A 21,726-nucleotide genomic window follows, 5' to 3' on the forward strand; every position below is an offset into this window, starting at 1 on the left:
AATATCGTATCGTGTATACAGTGTAGCACACACATGCATGTTCTCCACACACAAATATACATAATACTCATCGTTAAAGTAATTAGCTAATATGTATCGAGCACTTCCTATGTACCTGGCACTCTTTTAAGCCCTTTAGGTGTTTTAATTTATTTAAGCCTCAAAACCACCCTATCAAGGTTATTTTTATTCCTCTTTTTGAAGATTAAGAATGGAGAAGTAGAGAGGCTAGTCAGCTGGGCAGAAGGGTGGGCCTGCCCTGGAATTGAGGACTCAGACCATCCCTCCATCTGTCTGTTGCTGCCTTTCCCTCCGATTTCTCTTTTCGTTCCATCTTCAACTCTCTTTGCCCCCTTATTTCCTCATTCCTGCCCAGGATCTACATTTCCTTTACTTTCTCCATCTTTATTTTTCCCTGAATTGACCATAGTATAAAATCAAAGATAGTGTCTATTGAATATGGTTTATGCTTCCTTTGTAACATTTTAGCAGTGGATGAGTTAAAATTTTTGTTTTACCTCTTTTGTCAGCTTGCTTTGATTAAGTAGCTCTTTACTTATGCCACCGTTAGATTATAGCATTCCCCTGTGGCATGAAAGTAAGTTGTACCCATAATAAATAATTTTTAGGAAGTATCCATTCCTGGCCTGAATTTTCCAAGTGGTCCCAAGCCGATTGACGTTGTATGGATTTCAGTGATACCGTATCACCCTCCTGCCTCTCCATCCCAGTCCTCTAGGATCAGGCCTGTGTTTTGCAGACACGAGCTGGCGGGAGGGTGAGTGTGGTGCTCCAGTGACGAGCACTGAGACCTGTCCTGTCAGTGTTTTCTGTGGTCTCGAGCACCCCGTCACTCCTCTGCCTCTCAGACTCAGTATCAGTCGCATGTGAGTAACGATCGTGTCATTGTCCAATGATATTAAGAGGAAGGACTAGCAGAAACCCTCGTGGCTCTCATTGTTCAGTTAATAAGCTAAACAGAAAGAACACCAGATATCATTTGCCCTAGAATCTCACATGAATTTATGCAGTGACATTACGATTGAACAACCAAGCATTACATTGTCTTGTCCCTTTAGTATGAACTCTGTCAATTCTGCGAATTTTGCAATTTCTTTCATTCATTTAACAAAAATTTCTTGAGGGTGACACCCGGTGCCAGAGACCGGGTTGGATCCAGGAGTTAAGGTGATGCTCACACAGTAGAAAAATTGAATTAATATTAGATTAGTCTATGATTTAAATACAACACACGATTCACAGTTTCCCTTAGGAGCATGAAGTGTTTACTTTTAAAATAGGCTCAATTTTCTCTCCAAGTCCACAGCTCTGTACTGATCTTATTTAAAGAGACCAACTCTGTGTTCCTTCAGTCCCTTCAAACAGTAAGTTTAAACTGAAACCTACATAAATTGTTTAAAATAATATGATGTGAATGTTTTCTTTGAAGCTAAACGTTGAATACATTTTCCTTTGTTCCTGTTTAAATTTATGAGATGTTACCTATCTCCCAGATGCCTTTGTAAACTGAAAGCAAGGTCGATAAATAAAATCAAAAGGTTAGGCCCTGTATATTGCCTTGGAGAGATGCAGGTTTCAAAGGAAAGATCCCCGTAAAGACGTTCACGGGCTGTGAAATACCACCTCTGCTGTCATGACCACTGACTACAGCGGGCTTTATATCAGTACAACGCCAGGCTTTTACCCTGACTTCAAAGAAGAGGAACAGCTCTACAGAGCGAAGAGGCACTGAATGCCAGAAAGAAATGTGTTGACATACATGCTCTAGTCTTTCAACATACACTTGGAGCGTCCCCACTCCTTGGAAAGATAGGCAGATAAATGGATTAATAGATGGGTAAAAATTAAAGAGTGCGTCCTACGTGCTTGACAGAATATTCAAACATATTTCTCAAGATTCGATAGTGTGTGGCTTGTACTTTCTGCTCCTGTGCCACGAGCCTGTCAGTGAGGACAAAGCAGAGAACACCAAGAGCCTATCCAGTCCTTTTTCCCCCATCATTATGTAACAGTCCTGCTGTACGAAGTCACATAACATCGTACGGAGAGGAAATTAATCATCAGCTACTGAGATAGGGATGTAAAAAGAAGTTTGAAAGAAGTCATTTAGAGACCCCAATTAGGGCCTATTCTCGTGGGTCTCCCATGAGTCCAGGGGTGTGAGAAGGGGTTGCAGGGAGAGAGTGGGGGTGTGGGGAGGGAAGGGTGGGAGAAGAGGGCAGAAGATATAGAAACTTCTGGGCACACGAAGAGGCTTTTGCAGTACTCTGGGTGAGAACTAATGAGAATAAATAGAAGTGGGATGGAAAAAGAACCTTTCAAGGGTAGGTCTGTCTGAAAGGCCTACCCTGGATGTGTTTGCCTACAGAGGTTTCAAACTGGGAACTGAGAGGAAGGGCAAGTACCATTAAAAGAAATAGGGAAACCCTGAAGTTACTTCATCTGCTCAAGAGGGTCTAATAGCACTGGAACAGGATGGATGCCCTGCACGCTAAACAGTTTGCCATGGAGAACGTTCAGACGAAACAGAGAAACAAGTGAGAGGGTGCAGGAGGCCACAGGGCAGGGAAAAGAGCTCAGCACGAGCTTCCGACACCGGGACGTAGGGGTAACCCCGCTTGCCAGCGGACTTGGCAATGGCCCTCCAAATTGGAAATCAACAACAAAGCGTTCAGAAGAAATAAGCATTAGGGGGAAGGGGTCTAAATGGATTTGTCTAAGGGGATCTCCTCTCCTTCTGTGGCTGAGTGTGACCTGCAAGGAGAAATTTGCTCGGGGATCGGAAGGGGCAGGAACTTACAGAGAGACTTGTCCCGCTGTTGTACAAGATATTGAAGGCCCAGGAGGGAACATTCGAGACAGGAGGAGAACCTAAAAAGGCAGATTGGGGAAAATTCAGTGCAGGGCGCAGAATCTTCTATTTCATTTCACAATGCCAACTGCAGAGCTGCACGATGGCGTCCTGCAGAGACAACACACGTGTGTTCTAGTTGAATGAGGTCGTTCAGTGATGTCAACTCCGTGATGGGACTGCCAGAAAGGCCCGCATCACTAGAGGATGTGAAGCTGTCGGCAGAGGCCTGGCACAGAGCAAGTGTTCGAACGTGACCACTGTCTTTCAGTCACGATGTACCAAGTCAGCAAAAAACAGAGTTCAGAATTCAGAAAGGGAGGGAGCACTGCTGATCAGAGCGTCGGCGTCTGCGTGGCCTGTTTCTGGGGACAATCCCAGACCTCAAGAGAAGGTGGTCTTCGAGGACAGTCCCACGTGGAAGGACTGCGGGAAGCAGGGTGCCGAGCGAGGCCGACAGAAGACGCGGGTATTCCCGTGAGCTTCCGTCATGGACTTGACCAGTAGAGGTGGGAGAGAGAATTAGGCCTGGGGCAGCAGCTCAGGAGTGCAGACTAAGGACAACGGATTTAACTACAGGATGTTAGGTCCTGAGTCAGCACAGGAAGGGTCACTGTCTCATTGTGAAAACCGTTAGAAAGTAGAATGGGCCACCCTGGGAGTTAGCGAATGTGCCGTCTCTAGACGCCTCCCAAAGAAGGCAGATGGAGAGGTGTTGGAGACGGCAAGTGCACAGTGAAGAAGCGCAGGACTTTTGATTCCAATTCCAGCTTTACTCCTAACCAGCTGTGTCGCTTTGGGCAAGTCACTTAACCTCTCTGGGCCTCAGTTTTCTCCTTTTCAAATCAAGAGGGTAGGACTAGGAAATGCCCAAGTCGCCTTCAGCCTTGGAAGGTAACACCCAGTGTCTTTTGCTTCCTTGTCTAAGTGAACCACTCCCCACCTGGCTGGTCCTGCCAGTGTGGTGTTTTATGCCTCCGCTGTGAGGCCCATTGTGTCTGAAGGGTGTGTTTCAGCAGGCCCAGGGGACACAAAGCTGCTTCATTTGAGTGTGACAGCTCAGGCCTCTGTAAAAAAAAAACCTGCTCCAGCACTGAATTCAAATCACCCGGCCTCCAGCGTGCATGAATTTCCCAGAACCTTTTACGGGCTTTACCTCCAGCTCCCTCAAAATGTATCTGGTTCCTGTGCACAGGTTGCTAGAAAGATCTGACAGACCCCTTTCTAGCTGTCAGTTCTCTGCACCGGTTTTGGTCAGAAGGTTTGAAAATCCTCTTCACTTGGTGTCATGTCGTATTTTCAGACATGGGCACAGATTTCCTCACTCAAGTCAACAGCGCTTGAAATAGCTGTTGACGGCTCCATTCCTCCAACTGCCAGCATCACATCCCCCGTGGAAGGGGACAGAGGGCTTTATTGATGGAATGAGGTCTTTGTTTATAACGTGTGCACATCAGGGCTCCAGGAGCTCACCTCGGATATGCATCCTGGGTTTAAATGGAAAACATACCTCTCCAACTTTGGGGTCTCTTTGGAAAGATCACAACAGGATTTTCAATTTTGCTTTCGTAGAGATTCTGCTTATAGATATTCACTTATCGTGTAAAGGACACTATTATGTTAACTGATAATCTGTGTGGTTGCTTTGTTCTCCACAAATATATGGCAGTCTTCAAGGTTTGCTTCTTCGCACAAGGAGAACCTAAGAGCAGTTCTGCCTCCAGAGGACCGATTTGGGACATTTCTTTTAAGAGAATATTTAGAACTATCTTTGTGTTTATGATCCCAATAAGGATATTGTGGAAATACCTTTTTTATATGCCCATTGCATATATAGAAGCCATCCTTCTTAAGACTTGGGTCAGCTGTCATGCCCTCCCGGGTTCCTTCTGGGACAATGACCCCCGCCCTGCCATATTAGTTTCCTGGGGCTGTCAAAACAAAGTACCAAAAGCTGGGAGGGCTTAAAGCAGAAATGTCTCCTCTCACAGTTGTGGAGGCGAGAAGTCGGGATCACAGTGTTGGCAGGGCTGTCATCTCCCTGAAGGATCTAAGGAAGAATCTGCCCCACGCCTTTCTCCTAGCTGCCGGTTTCTGTCAGCAGTCCTTGGCTTGCAGCCACATCACGCCAGTCACTACCCGCGTCCTCTCTGTGTGTCTGTCTGTGTCTCTTCTCTTTTTCTTATTAGGACACCAGTCCTATTAGATGGGGCCCCCCAACCAAGTATGACCTCAACTTGATTACATCCTCAAAGACCCCGTTTCTAAATAAAGTCACATTCCCAGGTACCAGGGGAGTTAGGACTTCAACATACCCGTTCAGGGGACACAATTTAACCCAGGACACCCCCTATCCCAGACTGGTTCTGATGCTCCGCTTCTCTGTGTTTCCATAGCACATCGTATTTAAATGTTCCACAACTGTCATCACACTGTAGTGATTGTCATTTTCTGTTTAGTTGTTTCTGCCACTAGACTGCTGCTTCCACAAAGAGAGGACTCATATCTTTGTCTTTGCAGGCCAAGTACCTAGCAAAACATCCAGCACCTAGTAGGCGCTCAACTGTTTGTCAAATGAAATACATCACCGTGATGATCTCTGATGTGTATACAATGTTGATAACATACTTATATAAGGTTACATTAAATAGATGTAAAAATACGTATTAATGTTGTATGTAATTGTTACCATTAGTTGCATACTTAACCATGTGTTGGACATTCTGTTAAACACTTCAGGTTTTTATTTAATCCTATTTAATCCACCCAAGAACATTCAGATTTAAATATGCTTATTCCCATTTTACAGATATTATAAACGAGACTTAGCAAGGTTAGTTAAATTTCCTGAGGTCACACAGCCAGTGTGTGGGAGACCCAGGGTCCTAACCACAGGTTGTGGACTTGGACGCGATAGACGGCTGCCCTGAAGATTGTCCTCTCTGATGCTCCCGTTTTGTGGATGTAGCGTGTCTGGTATTCATGTTCACCTTTACCTGATGAACACACCGAAGCCCAGAGAGGTTAAGGAACCAGCCAGCCTTGTGGTCCCCCAGCTGTGCCCACATCCTTTTACTTCAAGTCACCTTTTTAGAAACTACTTTCCTTCGTTGATCATGAAATGGTTTTTTAAGAATATTAAAGAAAAGGAGGACACGGAATGGAAAAAGAGTTACTTTCATAGTCCATGAACTTAACCGATCTTATAGAAGGGCAGGGCTTGTCAATTGCAACGGGAAACCATTGTGAAAAAGTCTCCCCTTCCTAAACTCCCAGGAAACAGAGTGTCCTCAAGTATCAAGTGGTTTCTCTGTCGAGGGACGACAGATCATATATATTTCTTTAATTTTATTTTTGGCTGTGTTGGGTCTTCGTTTCTGTGCGAGGGCTTTCTCTACTTGTGGCAAGCGGGGGCCACTCTTCATCGCGGTGCACGGCCTCTCACTATCACGGCCTCTCATTGCGGAGCACAGGCTCAGCAGTTGTGGCTCACGGTCCTAGTTGCTCCGCGGCATGTGGGATCTTCCCAGACCAGGACTTGAACCCGTGTCCCCTGCATTGGCAGGCAGATTCTCAACCACTGCACCACCAGGGAAGCCCCTGACAGATCATATTTTGAATCAATAATTCTTCTGAAGAAAGGAGAGGAGCTACTGCATATTTGTCATAGCCCCTCCAGCTTGCCTCTGCCTGTGCAAGTCCTGGGTCCGGGACCCCCACGTGCATGGCATCTCCCTGGACTTGAGGTCCCACCTGGCCCTCAGGTAGGAGGAGGGGGATCCCAGAGCCCTGCTTCTGTGCTTGCAGCCAGCCATACAAAGAGGAGCTGGACAGGGCCGCAGTCTTGGCAATAAGTAACACTTCTTCTTGTTTAAGTGCAGTTTCGAGAAGAAAGTTCTACTATATGCTTAATTGGATTCTTTCTTCCTGCAATTTCCATGTCCTCCCTCTTTTCCCTGAGTGGAATTGGAGCTCTCCATCTCTCAAGTTCACGGGAGCAACTTTTCTAAACAAGACAAGGAACTGACTCTGAGAATGGACATTCTCTCCTCACCTTTGTCTTGCTGTGCACGTGTCTCAGACTTCCAAAAATTGTGCCTTTGCTTTAATGCGTTAGTCCATAATAGGCTCCTGTGCTCCTTTTATTTTTTTTAACATCTTTATTGGGGTATAATTGCTTTACAATGGTGTGTCAGTTTCTGCTTTATACAGAGTGAATCAGCTGTACGTATACATATATCCCCATGTCCCCTCCCTCTTGCGTCTCCCTCCCACCCTCCCTATCCCACCCCTCTAGGTGGTCACAAAGCACCGAGCTGATCTCCCTGTGTTATGCAGCTGCTTCCCACTAGCTATCTATTTTATATTTGGTAGTGTATATATGTCCATGCCACTCTCTCACTTCGTTCCAGCTTACTCTTTCCCCTCCCCATGTCCTCAGTTTCAGTCTCTATGTCTGTGTCTTTATTCCTGTCCTGCCCCTAGGTTCTTCAGAATCTTTTTTTTTTTTTTTAGATTCCATATATATGTGTTAGCATACAGTATTTGTTTTTCTCTTTCTGACTTACTTCACTCTGTATGACAGACTCTAGGTCCATCCACCTCACTACAAATAACTCAATTTCGTTTCTTTTTATGGCTGAGTAATATTCCACTGTATATATGTGCCACATCTTCTTTTTCCATTCATCTGTTGAGGGACACTTAGGTTGCTTCCATGTCCTGGCGCCTGTAAATAGAGCTGCAATGAACACTGTGGTACTTGACTCTTTTTGAATTATGGTTTTCTCAGGGTATGTGCCCAGTAGTGAGATTGCTGGGTCGTATGGTACTTTTATTTTTAGTTTTTTAAGGAACCTCCATACTGTTCTCCATAGTGGCTGTATCAATTTACATTCCCACCAATAGTGCAAGAGGGTTCCCTTTTCTGCACACCCTCTCCAGCATCTCTTGTTTGTAGATTTTCTGATGATGCCCATTCTAACTGGTGTGAGGTGATACCTCATTGTAGTTTTGATTTACATTTCTCTAATAATTAGTGATGCTGAGCAGCTTTTCATGTGTTTCTTGGCCATCTGTATGTCTGCTTTGGAGAAATGTCTATTTAGGTCTTCTGCCCATTTTTGGAGTGGGCTGTGTGTTTTTTTAATATTGAGCTGCATGAGCTGTTTATATATTTGGGGGATTAATCCTTTGTCCATTGATTCGTTTGCAAATATTTTCTCCCATTCTGAGGGTTGTCTTTTCATCTTGTTTGTAGTTTCCTTCACTGTGCAAAACGTTTTAAGTTTCATTATGTCCCATTTGTTTACTGTTGTTTTTATTTCCATTTCTCTAGGAGGTAGATCAAAACAGATCTCGCTGTGATTTATGTCAAAGAGTGTTCTGCCTGTGTTTTCCTCTAAGAGTTTTCAGTGTCCAGGCTTACATTTAGGTCTCTAATCCATTGTGAGTTTATTTTTCTGTATGTGGTTAGGGAGTGTTCTAATTTCATTCTTTTACATGTAGCTGTCCAGTTTTCCCAGCACCACTTATTGAAGAGGCTGTCTTTTCTCCATTGTATATTCTTGCCTCCTTTATCAAAAAATAAGGTGGCCATATTTGCGTGGGTTTATCTCTGGGCTTTCTATCCTGTTCCCTTTATCTATATTTCTGTTTTTGTGCCAGTACCATACTGTCTTGATTACTGCAGCTTTGTAGTATAGTCTGAAGTCCGGGAGCCTGATTCCTCCAGCTCCATTTCTCTTCCTAAAGACTGCTTTGGCTTTTTGGGGTCTTTTATGTTTCCATACAAATTGTGAAATTTTTTGTTCTAGTTCTGTGACAAATGCCAGTGGTAGTTTGATAGGGATTGGACTGAAACTGTAGATACCTTTGAGTAGTATAGTCGTTTTCACAATGTTGATTCTTCCAATCCAAGAACATGGTATATCTCTCCATCTGTTTGTATCATCTATAATTTCTTTCATCAGTGTCTTATAGTTTTCTGCATAGAGGTCTTCTGTCTCCTTAGGTAGGTTTATTCCTAGGTATTTTATTCGTTTTGTTGCAATGGTAAATGGGAGCGTTTCCTTAATTTCTATTTCAGATTTTTCATCATTAGTGTATAGGACTGCCAGAGATTTCTGTGCCTTAATTTTGTATCCTGCTACTTTACCAAATTCATTGATTAGCTCTAGCAGTTTTCTGGTAGCTTCTTTAGGATTCTCTATGTATAGTGTCATGTCATCTGCAAACAGTGACAGCTTTACTTCTTCTTTTCCAATTTGGATTCTTTTCATTTCTTTTTCTTCTCTGATTGCTGTGGCTAAGACTTCCAAAACTCTGTTGAATAAAAGTGGTAAGAGTGGGCAACCTTGTCTTGTTCCTGATCTTAGAGGAAATGGTTTCAGTTTTTCACCATTGAGAATGATGGTGGCTGTGGGTTTGTCATATATGGCCTTTATTATGTTGAGGTAAGTTCCCTCTATGCCTACTTTCTGGAGGGTTTTTATCATAAATGGGTGTTGAATTTTCTCGAAAGCTTTTTCTGCATCTATTGAGATCATATGGTTTTTCTCCTTCAGTTTGTTAATATGGTGCATCACATTGATTGATTTGCTTACATTGAAGAATCCTTGCATTCCTGGGATAAACCCCACTTGATCATGGTGTATGATCCTTTTAATATGCCGTTGGATTCTGTTTGCTAGTATTTTGTGGAGGATTTTTGCATCTGTGTTCATCAGTGATATTGGTTGGCCTGTAGTTTTCTTTCTTTGTGACATCTTTGGTTTTGGTATTAGGATGATGGTGGCCTCGTAGAAAGAGGTTGGGAGTGTTCCTCCCTCTGCTATATTTTGGAAGAGTTTGAGAAGGATAGGTGTTAGCTCTTCTCTGAATGTTTGATAGAATTCACCTTTGAAGCCGTCTAGTTCTGGGCTTTTGTTTGTTGGAAGATTTTTAAGCAGAGTCTCAATTTCATTGCTTGTGGTTGGTCTGTTTATATTTTCTATTTCTTGCTGGTTCAGTCTCGGAAGGTTGTGCTTTTCTAAGAATTTGTTAATTTCTTCCAGGTTGTCTATTTTATTGGCATATAGTTGCTTGTAGTAATCTCTCACGATCCTTTGTATTTCTGCAGTGTCAGTTGTTGCTTCTCCTTTTTCATTTCTAATTCTATTGATTTCAGTCTTCTCCCTTTTTTTCTTGATGAGTCTGGCTAATGGTTTATCAATTTTGTTTATCTTCTCAAAGAACCAGCTTTTAGTTTTATTGATCTTTGCTATTGTTTTCTTCATTTCTTTTTCATTTATTTCTGATCTGATGTTTATGTTCTTTCCTTCTGCTAATTTTGGTTTTTTTTTATTCCTCTAATTCCTTTAGGTTTAAGGTTAGGTTGTTTATTTGAGATGTTTCTTCTTTCTTGAGGTAGGATTGTATTGCTATAAACTTCCCTCTTAGAACTGCTTTTGCTGCATCCTATAGGTTTTCGGTCATCGTATTTTCATTCTCATTTGTGTCTAGGTAGTTTTTGATTTCCTCTTTGATTTCTTCAGTGATCTCTTGGTTATTTGGTAGTGTATTGTTTAGCCTCCATGTGTTTGTATTTTTTACAGATGTTTTCCTGTAATTGATATCTAGTCTCATAGCGTTGTGGTCAGAAAAGATACTTGATATGATTTCAGTTTTCTTAAATTTTTAACTTTACCAAGGCTTGATTTGTGACCCAAGATATGATCTATCCTGGAGAATGTTCCATGAGCACTTGAGAAGAAAGTGTATTCTCTTGTTTTTGGATGGAATGTCCTATAAATATCAGTTAAGTCCATCTTGTTTAATGTATCATTTAAAGCTTGTGTTTCCTTATCTATTTTCATTTTGGATGATCTGTCCATTGGTGAAAGTGGGGTGTTAAAGTCCCCTACTATGATTGTGTTACTGATGAGTTCCCCTTTTATGGCTGTTAGTATTTGCCTTATGTATTGAGGTGCTCCTATGTTGGGTGCATAAATATTTACAATTGCTATATCTTCTTGGATTGATCCCTTGATCATTATGTAGTGTCCTTCTTTGTCTCTTGTAATAGTCTTTATTTTAAAGTCTATTTTGTGTGATATGAGAATTGCTACTCCAGCTTTTTTTCCATTTCCATTTGCATGGAATGTCTTTTTCCATCCCTTCACTTTCAGTCTGTATGTGTCCCTGGGTCTGAAGTGGGTCTCTTCTGGACACCATATATACAGGTCTTGTTTTTGTATCCATTCAGCCAGTCTATGTCTTTTGGTTGAGCATTTAATCCATTTACCTTTAAGGTAGTTATGATATGTATGTTCTGTTACCATTTTATTAATTGTTTTGGGTTTGTTATTTTAGGTCTTTTCCTTCTCTTGTGTTTCTTACCTAGAGAAGTTTCTTTAGCATTTTTAAAGCTGGTTTGGTGGTGCTGAATTCTCTTAGCTTTTGCTCATCTGTAAAGGTTTTAATTTCTCTGTCAAATCTGAATGAGATCCTTTCTGGGTAGAGTAATCTTGGTTGTAGGTTTTTCCCTTTCATTACTTTAAATATGTCCTGCCGGTCCCTTCCGGCTTGCAGAGTTTCTGCTGAAAGATCAGCTGTAAACCTTGTGGGGATTCCCTTGTGTGTTATTTGTTGTTTTTCCCTTGCTGCTTCTAATATTTTTTCTTTGTGTTTAATTTTTGATAGTTTGATTACTATTTGTCTTGATGTGTTTCTCCTTGGATTTATCCTGTATGGGACTGTCTGTGCTTCCTGGAGTTGACTGACTATTTCCTTTCCCATATTAGGGAAGTTTTCAACCATACTCTCTTCAAATATTTTCTCAGTCCCTTTTTTTTCCTCTTCTTCTTCTGGGACCCCTATAATTCATACGTTGGTACATTTAATGTCCCATAGGTCTCTGAAACTCCTCAGTTCTCTTCATTCTTTTTTCTTTATTCTACTCTGCAGTAGTTATTTCCACTCTTTTATCTTCCAGGTCACTTATCCATTCTTCTGCCTCAGTTATTCTACTATTGAATTCCTTCTAGAGAATTTTTTTTTTTTTTTTTTTTTTTTTTTTTTTTTTTTTTTTTTGCGGTATGTGGGCCTCTCACTGTTGTGGCCTCTCCCGTTGCGGAGCACAGGCTCCGGACGCGCAGGCTCAGTGGCCATGGCTCATGGGCCCAGGCGCTCCGCGGCATATGGGATCTTCCCAGATCGGGGCACGAACCCGTGTCCCCTGCATCGGCAGGTGGGCTCTCAACCACTGCGCCACCAGGGAAGCCCTAGAGAATTTTTAATTTCATTTATTGTGTTGTTCATCATTGTTTGTTTGCTCTTTAGTTCTTCTAGGTCCTTGTTAAACTTTTCTTGTATTTTCTCCATTCTATTTCCAAGATTTTGGATCATCTTTACTATCATGACTTTGAATTCTTTTTCAGGTAGACTGCCTATTTCCTCTTCATTTGTTTGGTTTGGTGGGTTTTTACCTTCCTCCTTCATCTGCTGTGTGTTTCTCTGTCTTCTCATTTTGCTTCTCTTACTGTGTTTGGGGGGGGTCTCCTTTGCGCAGTCTGCAGGTTTGTAGTTCCTGTTGTTTTTGGTGTCTGCCCCCAGTGGCTAAGGTTGGTTCAGTGCATTGTGGGGGTTTCCTGGTGGAGCGGACTGGTGCCTGTGTTCTGGTGGATGAGGTTGAATCTTGTCTTTCTGGTTGGCAGGGCCATGTCTGGTGGTGTATTTTGGGGTGTCTGTGACCTTATTATGATTTTAGGCAGCCTCTCTGCTAATGGGTGGGGTTGTGTTCCTGTCTTGCTAGTTGTTTGGCATGGGGTGTCCGGCACTGGAGCTTGCTGGTTATTCAGTGGAGCTGGGTCTTAGCATTGAGTTGGAGAGCTCTGGGAGAGCTTTCACTGTTTGATATTATGTGGAGCCAGGAGGTCTCTGGTGGACCAATGTCCTGAACTCGGCTCTCCCACCTCAGAGACACAGGCCTGACACCCAGCCAGGGCACCAAAGATCCTGTCAGCCACATGGCTCAGAAGAAAAGGGAGAAAGAAAGAAGGAAAAAAATAAAATAAAGTTATTAAAATACAAAACTTAAAAACAATTATTAAAAATAAAAGAAAATTAAAAAGTAATAAAAAGAAGAAAAAAAGAAAGAAGAGAGCAACCAAACCAAAAAACAAATCCACCAATGATAACAAGCGCTAAAAAATTATACTGAAAAAAAAAAAAAATCAGACAGAACCCTAGGACAAATGGTAAAAGCAAAGCGATGCAGACAAAATCACACAAAGTCCACCTCCTCAATTTGGGATGATTCGTTGTCTCTTCATGTATTCCACAGATGCAGGTACATCACGTTGATTGTGGAGATTTAATCTGCTGCTCCTGAGGCTGCTGGGAGAGATTTCCCTTTCTCTTCTTTGTTCTCACAGCTCCCAGGGGCTCAGCTTTGGATTTGGCCCTGCCTCTGCGTGTAGGTCACCGGAGGGCGTCTGTTCTTCGCTCAGACAGGACGAGGTTAAAGCAGCTGCTGATTCGGGGACTCTGGCTCACTCAGGCCGGGGGGGAGGGAGGAGCACGGAGTGTGGGGCGAGCCTGCGGCAGCAGAGGCCAACATGACATTGCACCAGCCTGAGGCTCGCCGTGTGTTCTCCTGGGGAAGTTGTCCCTGGGTCACACAGGATCCCAGGAGGGGAGGTGTGGACGGTGACCTGTGCTCGCACACAGGCCTCTTGGTGGCGGCAGCAGCAGCCTTAGCGTTTCATGCCCGTCTCTGGGGTCCGCGCTGATAGCTGCAGCTCACGCCTGTCTCTGGAGCTCGTTTAGGCGGTACTCTGGATCCCCTCTCCTCACGCACCCCGAAGCAATGGTCTCTTACCTCTTGGGCAGCTCCAGACCTTTCCCTGGACTCCTTCCCGGCTAGCTGTGGCTCACTAACCCCCTTCAGGCTGTGTTCAGGCCACCAACCCCAGTCCTCTCCCTGCGCTCTGACCGAAGCCCTCAGCTCCCAGCCCCGCCAGCCCTGCCATCCCCGGCGGTTGAGCAGACAAGCGTCTCGGGCTGGTGAGTGCCGGTCGGCACTGATCCTCTGTGCGGGAATCTCTCCGCTTTGCCCTCCGCACCCGTGTTGCTGCTGTGCTCTCCAACGTGGCTCTGAAGCTTCCCTTCCGCCACCCGCAGTCTCCACCCGTGAAGGGGCTTCTTAGTGTGTGGAAACCTTTCCTCCTTCACAGCTCCCTCCCACTGGTGCAGGTCCCGTCCCTATCCTTTTGTCTCTGTTTACTCTTTTTTCTTTTGCCCTACCCAGGTACGTGGGGCAGTTTCTTGCCTTTTGGGAGGTCTGAGGTCTGCTGCCAGCATTCAGTAGGTGTTCTGTAGGAGCTGTTCCACATGTAGATGTGTTTCTGATGTATTTGTGGGGAGGACGGTGATCTCCACGTCTTACTCCTCCGCCATCTTGAAGGTCTTCAAAGGGTGCATTCTGCTGATCTTGGAGAGTCTCCTGGAGAGGCTGGGGGTGGCTGTGTCTCCTGCTGGGGACACAGACAGTAGCCTAGCGGCAGCCACACTCAAAAACTCCTACCCTGTGGAAGCCGGAAGATGCTGCTGGCAGGTGCCTGGTGAGATCCTCCTGTGCTCTTGGAGAAAACAATTTTCATCTGTTCATATATTGTTAAAAAGTAATGGGTTCATACTTTTTTTTTTAAAGTCTAATCCTTCCCACTTCTTCCTCTCAAATACTGAATCTCAGATCCTTTGATGTTCAGCATAATTTAAGTGTTAATTCCTTGCTAAGCTCTTTTCAAGCTACTACACTCACCATGCAGATTTCATTCAACCCCACAGTCTCTTTGTATTAATGTCTCAGAAAAAGCAAAGTAACTCTTGCTCTGTATTCAAATATTTTGCTCAAGAGTAGTATCTTTTGTCTCCATTCCTGAAGATGTGTTTATTTATTTGGCTTTCAAAAAGAAAACACAAGTCTGCTACAACTAAAAGAGAATGCAAGAACTGGGCTGCTCGTCTCATTTTGGGAAACATCTGGTTATTGTAATTCACGGAGCTCTCCTGCGGTCCTGAGTGGTTTCAGCCTTAAATCACCCTGTGTTGGCAAACAATAGTAAGGGCCCGGCCAGGAAAGGAACAGACCAATCTCATGTACGGAATGAGATTAAATAAAGGCATCAGCTACCAGTATTCCCATTACCAATATTTCTATTTCTAATATATCCTCCTGAGAAGCCAATGTGTTATTTCAGTGATGATGACATTGGAAGCCATTCTGCTGTTCTGGAGCTCCCCTTTAGAATTGGCATCGGGATCAGAAGGCTACATCTTGGTTTGTTTTAAAGAGTAGAGTCCATTTGTGGTAGTGGCATGTTATTAGGTCAATGATCTAGTTGGGTCATTCTAGGTGGAAACTTCGAAGTGGTTAAAAGAGATGTTTTTATATCCGGAGCCAGAGACCTGGACCCTAGTTCTGACTCTGCCATTTGTTGGCTTTGTGATGATGGAAATTTTACTTTACTGCTTTAAGCCTCAATGACTTTAGCTGTGAAATGGGAATAACACCTGTGAAACTTGATGAAGATTTCAAACGAAGAACCAAAGTGTGAGTCCTGCCTCTGTCACTTCCAAACTTTTATGTCATTTGTACTTCACTTTGTTTTGAACAATTATCAGTGAAGAATCCTGGAGTCCTAGGAGGCTAGTGCTCCAGGAGATTGTCCACTCAAAAGCCCCGTGTGAGAGACGAAGAACCTGAGAACCATAATTACAGAAGTACCTCGAATGTCAGGGCGACTGCTTTGAACGAGAATGCTCATTTGACATTTACACTGAGGGTTTCTTAAAAAAGGCCAAAACCAAGAAACAAACCCAAAACCCCACCTCATTTTCCTGAAGTAAGGCTGGTATGCAGTCAAATTAAATGGATTTCCTCATAAATGGGACAGCAGTCCTCTTGAGCTTATAAATCAGGATCGCCCTGCTTATTCTGTCCAGTCCAGAAGAGGAATGGAAATACCCAAAGCAGCTGGAGGAAAGCTATAATAAACTTCTTCCTAGAAAGGAAAAGGCCATGCTGGTCCTCTGTATCCCCTGGAGAGTCTTGGTAAACAAAGTCTATAGTTGTCACTTCACCTGCCTCTGGGCTTATCTGACCTTTCAGCACAGGTAAGCAACGGGTGAGGCCATGCAGGGGCCTAAGGCACGGGCTGGCTGGACGTGAGAACCACAGAGGACAGGGGGTGGGAGGGAAGAATGGGAATGGTCTAGGATGATGGGGAGAAAAGGAGAACAAGAGAAAGAAATTTCATCCCTGAGAACTATAGTGGAGGGGCACCACGGCTACTGCTGGCGGGCGTCTGTGCTTCTGTCTGTCTACCTCCGAACAGTATCACACCACCAATGAGAGTATGTTACCTGAAAACAGAAGAATTCTCAGGAGAGGAATCCCCTTGCAGCTACTCTAGAAACTCAATACATCTCAACAGTCCCTACTCTTAGAAAGGTCTTACTAATTAAAAACAAATTTAAAAAATCCCTGTATATCACTTTTGAAATGACTTGCTTTATTATCCCACTAAAAAAAAAAAATTCAGTGTTTATATTGGAAAACCCACCCTTTTTGTGCCCTTCCATTTTTTATGCAGGGCGTAAATTTGTATTTTTTATACAACAAATAAAGATTTCAGAAGGGTGGTCAATTAGTTGCTGATTGAATTATAGGAAGAACGTGTGATTGTCCAATAGAACTCAGAAATGTATACAGCTAACATTATGCCCGCACGTATCTAACCCAGCCTTAGTAATTACAATCACGCTTTGTTTTTTGTTTCCTGAGGGGAATAGGTTAGGTTGGACCTGAATGCATCATTATAAAGTAGGCACATATAAACTGAACTTCCTTAAATCGAGGTCACTTGGGGAAGAAGGCTCTTTTGATAAAACGGGGTTGACAGTCGTATTCACTGGGCACTTCAGTGTTAAATGATATTCTTCCCACATCGTGGGTCATAAGGCAGTCACATCTACATCAAAGTTAAGAAACAGAAAATCACGTTCACAGTAACAGCAAAGCTTCATGGCGTGTGGCTTTACACTTGAATGTGCTGTGTTCTGTTCTACCATGTTAATATTTTAAATAATATAACTTCCTTTCCATGTAGCATTAAGTTCATCTTTTATTTTCTCTTTACCTTTCTGAAATAGCTTTCTATATTGCTCTATTCATGCCAGGAGAAATTCCTAAAACATAGGAAGCATAAAGTCAAATCATCTTTTTAGGAAAACAGCGAAAGTAACAACAAAAACCAGTTTAAGATCCTCCAGCCAAAACGATATCTTGTGTACTTTACAGACTCAATCTGTGTACCAGGCTTTGATCCAGGCCTCAACATGATGACTGGGATCACCCCTATTAACCCAATGATACCAGGCCTGGGGCTGGTCCCACCCCCGCCAACAGAAGTGGCTGTCGTCAAAGAAATAATCCACTGCAAAAGCTGTACTCTTTTCCCCCAAAACCCAAGTAAGTGATATCTGTGAGAAGTATTTGATCATCGATTTAAGTTTCTTTCTTTTTTAATATAGTATTGCATTCATTTTCAGATGTGACTCAAAGTTCTCCCACCTAGGTACACAGAGTGGGGATCGTTCTACAGAAGCCCTTCGTCTCTAGATTGAAACAAATATGTGGGTCCCTGTGTCTATCCAGGAGCTGAACTGACACCACGAAGGGAGCATGAGTGATTGGGGTGAACAGCCAGCATTAAGGACCTTTTTGCACGCAACAAAGTCTAGCATTTGCTGCAGATTGGAGTGTGAAATATGTGAACACTTCCATCCATCTTCACAAATGTGGGAGAGAAACTCTGAAATGCGTTTTGCTAGATGGAAAACGGAATTAATTTGGCAGTTAGCAGTTGGGTGGTGGAGGGGAGCGGGGAGCCTGCATCTCAGAGCTCCTGGACCAGATTGCATTCGCTTGAAGGAAACATACATTTGATGAAATAAATAGGCCAGTTTGTTGTTTTTTTTTTTTTTAACTTAGTCTCTGATACTAAATTCATGGGCTTCAATAGCTGGGATTTTTTTTTATTCATATGAAATCAGTGTTGCCTTTTTCAAGTGGACTTTTCAGAAGATTGCTTTTTATCTTTTTATGCAGTCTCCCTCAGATTTAGTAGTTTGCTCATTTAAATGTGAATAATAAAAAAAAAAAAAAAAGGAGGGGGTGGTTTCAGGCCTTGTGTTTCGCAGCCAAGTAAGTACTACGCCTGCTTTCAGGCTCTGCTCCCTGTTCTGCCTTACTGCTCCATTATCCTGCAACCAGACAAGGCAGACAACAACCATCGGTTTGTTTTTTTTTGCTGTACGCGGGCCTCTCACTGTTGTGGCCTCTCCCATTGCGGGGCACAGGCTCCGGACGTGCAGGCTCAGAGGCCATGGCTCACGGGCCCAGCCGCTCCGCGGCATGTGGGATCTTCCCGGACCGGGGCACGAACCCGTGTCCCCCGCATCGGCAGGCGGACTCTCAACCACTGCGCCACCAGGGAAGCCCAACCCTCGGTTTTTCGTCATGTTTTCATTTCATCATGCTCTGTACTTCATGAAGGTTTTTTTTTTTTTTTTTTTTTTTCCAATTTTCCGGGCCTCTGTATTATGAAGGAGAAATGAAATGATGGTAACATTTGCTTGATCTCTGTTCGCAGACGAGCATAGCCACTCTGTGTAGAAATGAACACAGAAAGTAGAGAAAGGTGGGGAGGAGGAGGGACAGGCACTGAAAGCCAGGACAGCCTGCCATCTGTGTAGATCACTCTAGAAATCCATCATTACTCAGAATGGAGAAAGGTAGTCTGCGAGTTTGACTTTCACCAGGTGAACCAGAAAACAAACAAACAAACAAAACAGCAACTATAACTAAAAGGCAAAACCCTCTGTTTTTTTGTGATTCTCAGATCTTCCACCTCCCTCCACAAGAGAACGACCTCCTGGGTGTAAGACCGTGTTTGTCGGGGGATTACCAGAAAACGCCACTGAGGAAATCATCCAAGAAGTCTTCGAGCAGTGCGGTGACATCACAGCGATTCGGAAAAGCAAGAAGAATTTTTGTCACATTCGCTTTGCCGAGGAGTTCATGGTTGATAAAGCCATTTACCTTTCCGGTACTTTGCATCACATAAGGGGGTTTTCTCGGCGCTTTGGGATGTTTTGTTACGTTAATATGAGCGTATTCCCTTTTGCCTTAGTGCATAATAAAAGTCCTCACAGTTTGGGGCTGGAGAAGGAGGAATTCTGCCCTTAGGCTGCCAGAAGCTCCCTGTTAAGTCTGTGAAGGCACGTACGTCCCTGCTGCAGACATGGTGTCCCACCATCCAGGCTTTAGGAATTCCATCGAGTTTCTAATCAATGTTCTCAAGTGCTTCTTAGATGAGAAGCAATATTATGAATACTGAGGACCATTATTATTATTGGATGTAATTCTCTGGGGGAATAAAGTCCTCTCTCAGCATAATTTCCGTTTTTCAGAAGTGGTTCACTTTCTAGACACCAGGGCACCAGATCAAGATGAGTGCCTTGCAGACAGTGGTCCCCAGGCCTGCGGAGGAGGCCCAGGAAACCGCCCCGTTGCTAGTGCATTTAGCCTGGCTAAGCCCGCCCCACCATCCCTGCTTCTCTGGTGCCATTTATCAGGGACATTTTTACAGAGGTTGAAATTAAGCCTCCTGCTGCCTTCCACCCTATGGGTGTTGGAGCAAATGTATGGAGCCTGTCAGCAAGGCCTTTGCCAAATCTAAGCATCGCAGAGCTGGTATTGAAATGTAGCTTTGGAAGGATGTCTTTTTAGATTTAACTCACTGCCATTCCCTCTCTGTCTCCATCTGCATATTTCAGTCTGTCACTCTGCACATCACTTCCCTCTTCCAGAGGCAAAGCTAGTGGGGAAAAGTGGGAAAAGAAGACGGGGAAAAAAATCTGAACATTACTACCAGGTTTACCTAACTCTGCAGTCAGCCCCGATGACCATAAAATTGTCTTGCAAACCCCAGAAGCCCTGGGGTTATTCCAACACTGAAGAGACTTTCCTGAGCTAGATAGTGACCTAGAGAACTTTAAAACCCTTATTCCAATAAAACCTGACAGTGGAAAAGAAAGCCTGAAAGTATTCCAGAATGGAGGGGGACGATAAAACATCAAATAAAAATACAACACTCAGATCTCTCACAAAGTCTTGAACGACAGCATCAGAGTAATCTATTAGACAACTGGAGATTCTATTGAGTGTGTGGCACTGGCTTTCACATGTCTCGGGCAAGATAACCTCTCTCTGAGCCTCTCTTTTCTCTTCTGCAAAATCGAGATAGTAATAGTGCTACCTCATCGGATTGTTATGCGGAATGAATCAAAATAAGGGATATTAAGTGCCTAGCAGGGCACGTGCCACATGGGAACCGTTCAGTAAGTGGTTGTTTTTAACACAGATATCCTGATGATGATAGAGAAGGAATCCTGCCCTGGGAATTTGGGTTCTAATCACAGCTCCACCAATACAACTATGACTTTACCCCCACCTGATTAAATGAAAGGGCTACAGTAAATCAAAGGTGTTTTTCAACACTGACATAACATAATGTTTAGACCCAATCAGAAAACTCATAGTACATTGCCAAAAGATGAACATTTCCATATTTAGGCACATGAAAGTTTCAGATTTATGCCTTGATGCTATATTTTTTTCAAGCTCTGACCCGGGCCCCTGCCTGACTACCCCTTGGCATCCCACAGCAAAGGCCTCACCTCCAGCCGACCTGCCTGAGTACACAGGGGTCTCCCAGCTCTGCCTGGGCTGCCCCGGCAAGGTTGCAGCATGGTCCTGGGAAGATCTGAAAGGCTAACTGGGAGGGGCAGGAAGGAAGGCAGGCTGCCGCTCTTACGTAAGAGCTCCCGCAAGCCCTAGCCCAGCTGGATGGCCTAATTTTAGGACCACAATCACATTTGAGGGCCAGGCTAATTTTAGACTCAGCCTCATCACGGGCTCTTTTAAGGCCTTAATGATGGTGTTGTGATGAAAGAGAGGGTGATTTTTGGAACCAGAAATGTCTGAAAAGTGATGCTCTGGACATGACCAGGGGAAAGTTGCTTGGCCAGTTGGGACAGCTGGCCAGTCTTAGGCCATTCTGCCTGCTCAGCTGTTATGTATATGTCACCACGGCCTGCTGATGTGTTAAATTTCCACAGCCCACAACCAAAATATACTCTGCTTTAGCATTAATTCTTCTCCTCTGTGATCAGATGTTTGCTTTTTTTAATTTTCTTTTTGCTTGTGAACACTTTTTTCAAAATTTATTTTCTAACATCTTTATTGGGGTATAATTGCTTTACGATGGTGTGCTAGTTTCTGCTGTATCACAAAGTGAATCAGCTATACGTGTGCCTACACCCCCAAATCCCCTCCCTCTTGAGATGTTTGCGTTTTTGATAGGTATTGTTACGTCTTCCCAGTTTTAGAGAGACAATACCTTTTAAAGCTGGGAGTGAGAAGGTCATAACAGGAATCAGACTTGAGATCTGTTTCACATTTGTAACTTTTCAAAGGTGTGAAGTACCCTACTGGGGAGAAGCCAGCCTCTCCTGGGATTTTTCAGCTGAGTTTCAACCCCAAATGCTAAAATAATCCATTGAAATCTACCACAAGGTCCCCGAGCATCAGTGCAGTGCAGCCTAGCATTTCACAGTGGTGTCTCATTTGCAAAGTCCCTGCACAGCAAAAGTGCTTATTTTGCTCTCTCTTCTGGCAGCCCCTGACAGCAGGGATCCTGCTGGGACCTGAATTTATGTTTTTAAAAATCTGAGTACCCCAAACT

General features: G+C 43.7%; 1 protein-coding gene across 9 annotated transcripts in view; it reads left to right on the forward strand.

Moving 5' to 3' along the window:
- ENOX1 (ecto-NOX disulfide-thiol exchanger 1) overlaps nt 1–21,726 on the forward strand; it is a 609,053-nt gene that overhangs the window by 437,605 nt on the left and 149,722 nt on the right. For all 9 annotated transcript variants that reach the window (XM_079902712.1, XM_079902713.1, XM_079902711.1 and 6 more), the window contains 2 exons: nt 17,217–17,387; nt 18,820–19,026. In XM_079902712.1, coding sequence (XP_079758838.1) covers nt 17,217–17,387; nt 18,820–19,026 — 378 coding nt within the window. The remainder of the gene's footprint in view (nt 1–17,216; nt 17,388–18,819; nt 19,027–21,726) is intronic.

Source organism: Stenella coeruleoalba (genome assembly GCF_951394435.1).
Source record: "Stenella coeruleoalba genome assembly, chromosome: 18".
In the NCBI taxonomy this organism is placed as follows: Eukaryota; Metazoa; Chordata; class Mammalia; order Artiodactyla; family Delphinidae; genus Stenella; species Stenella coeruleoalba.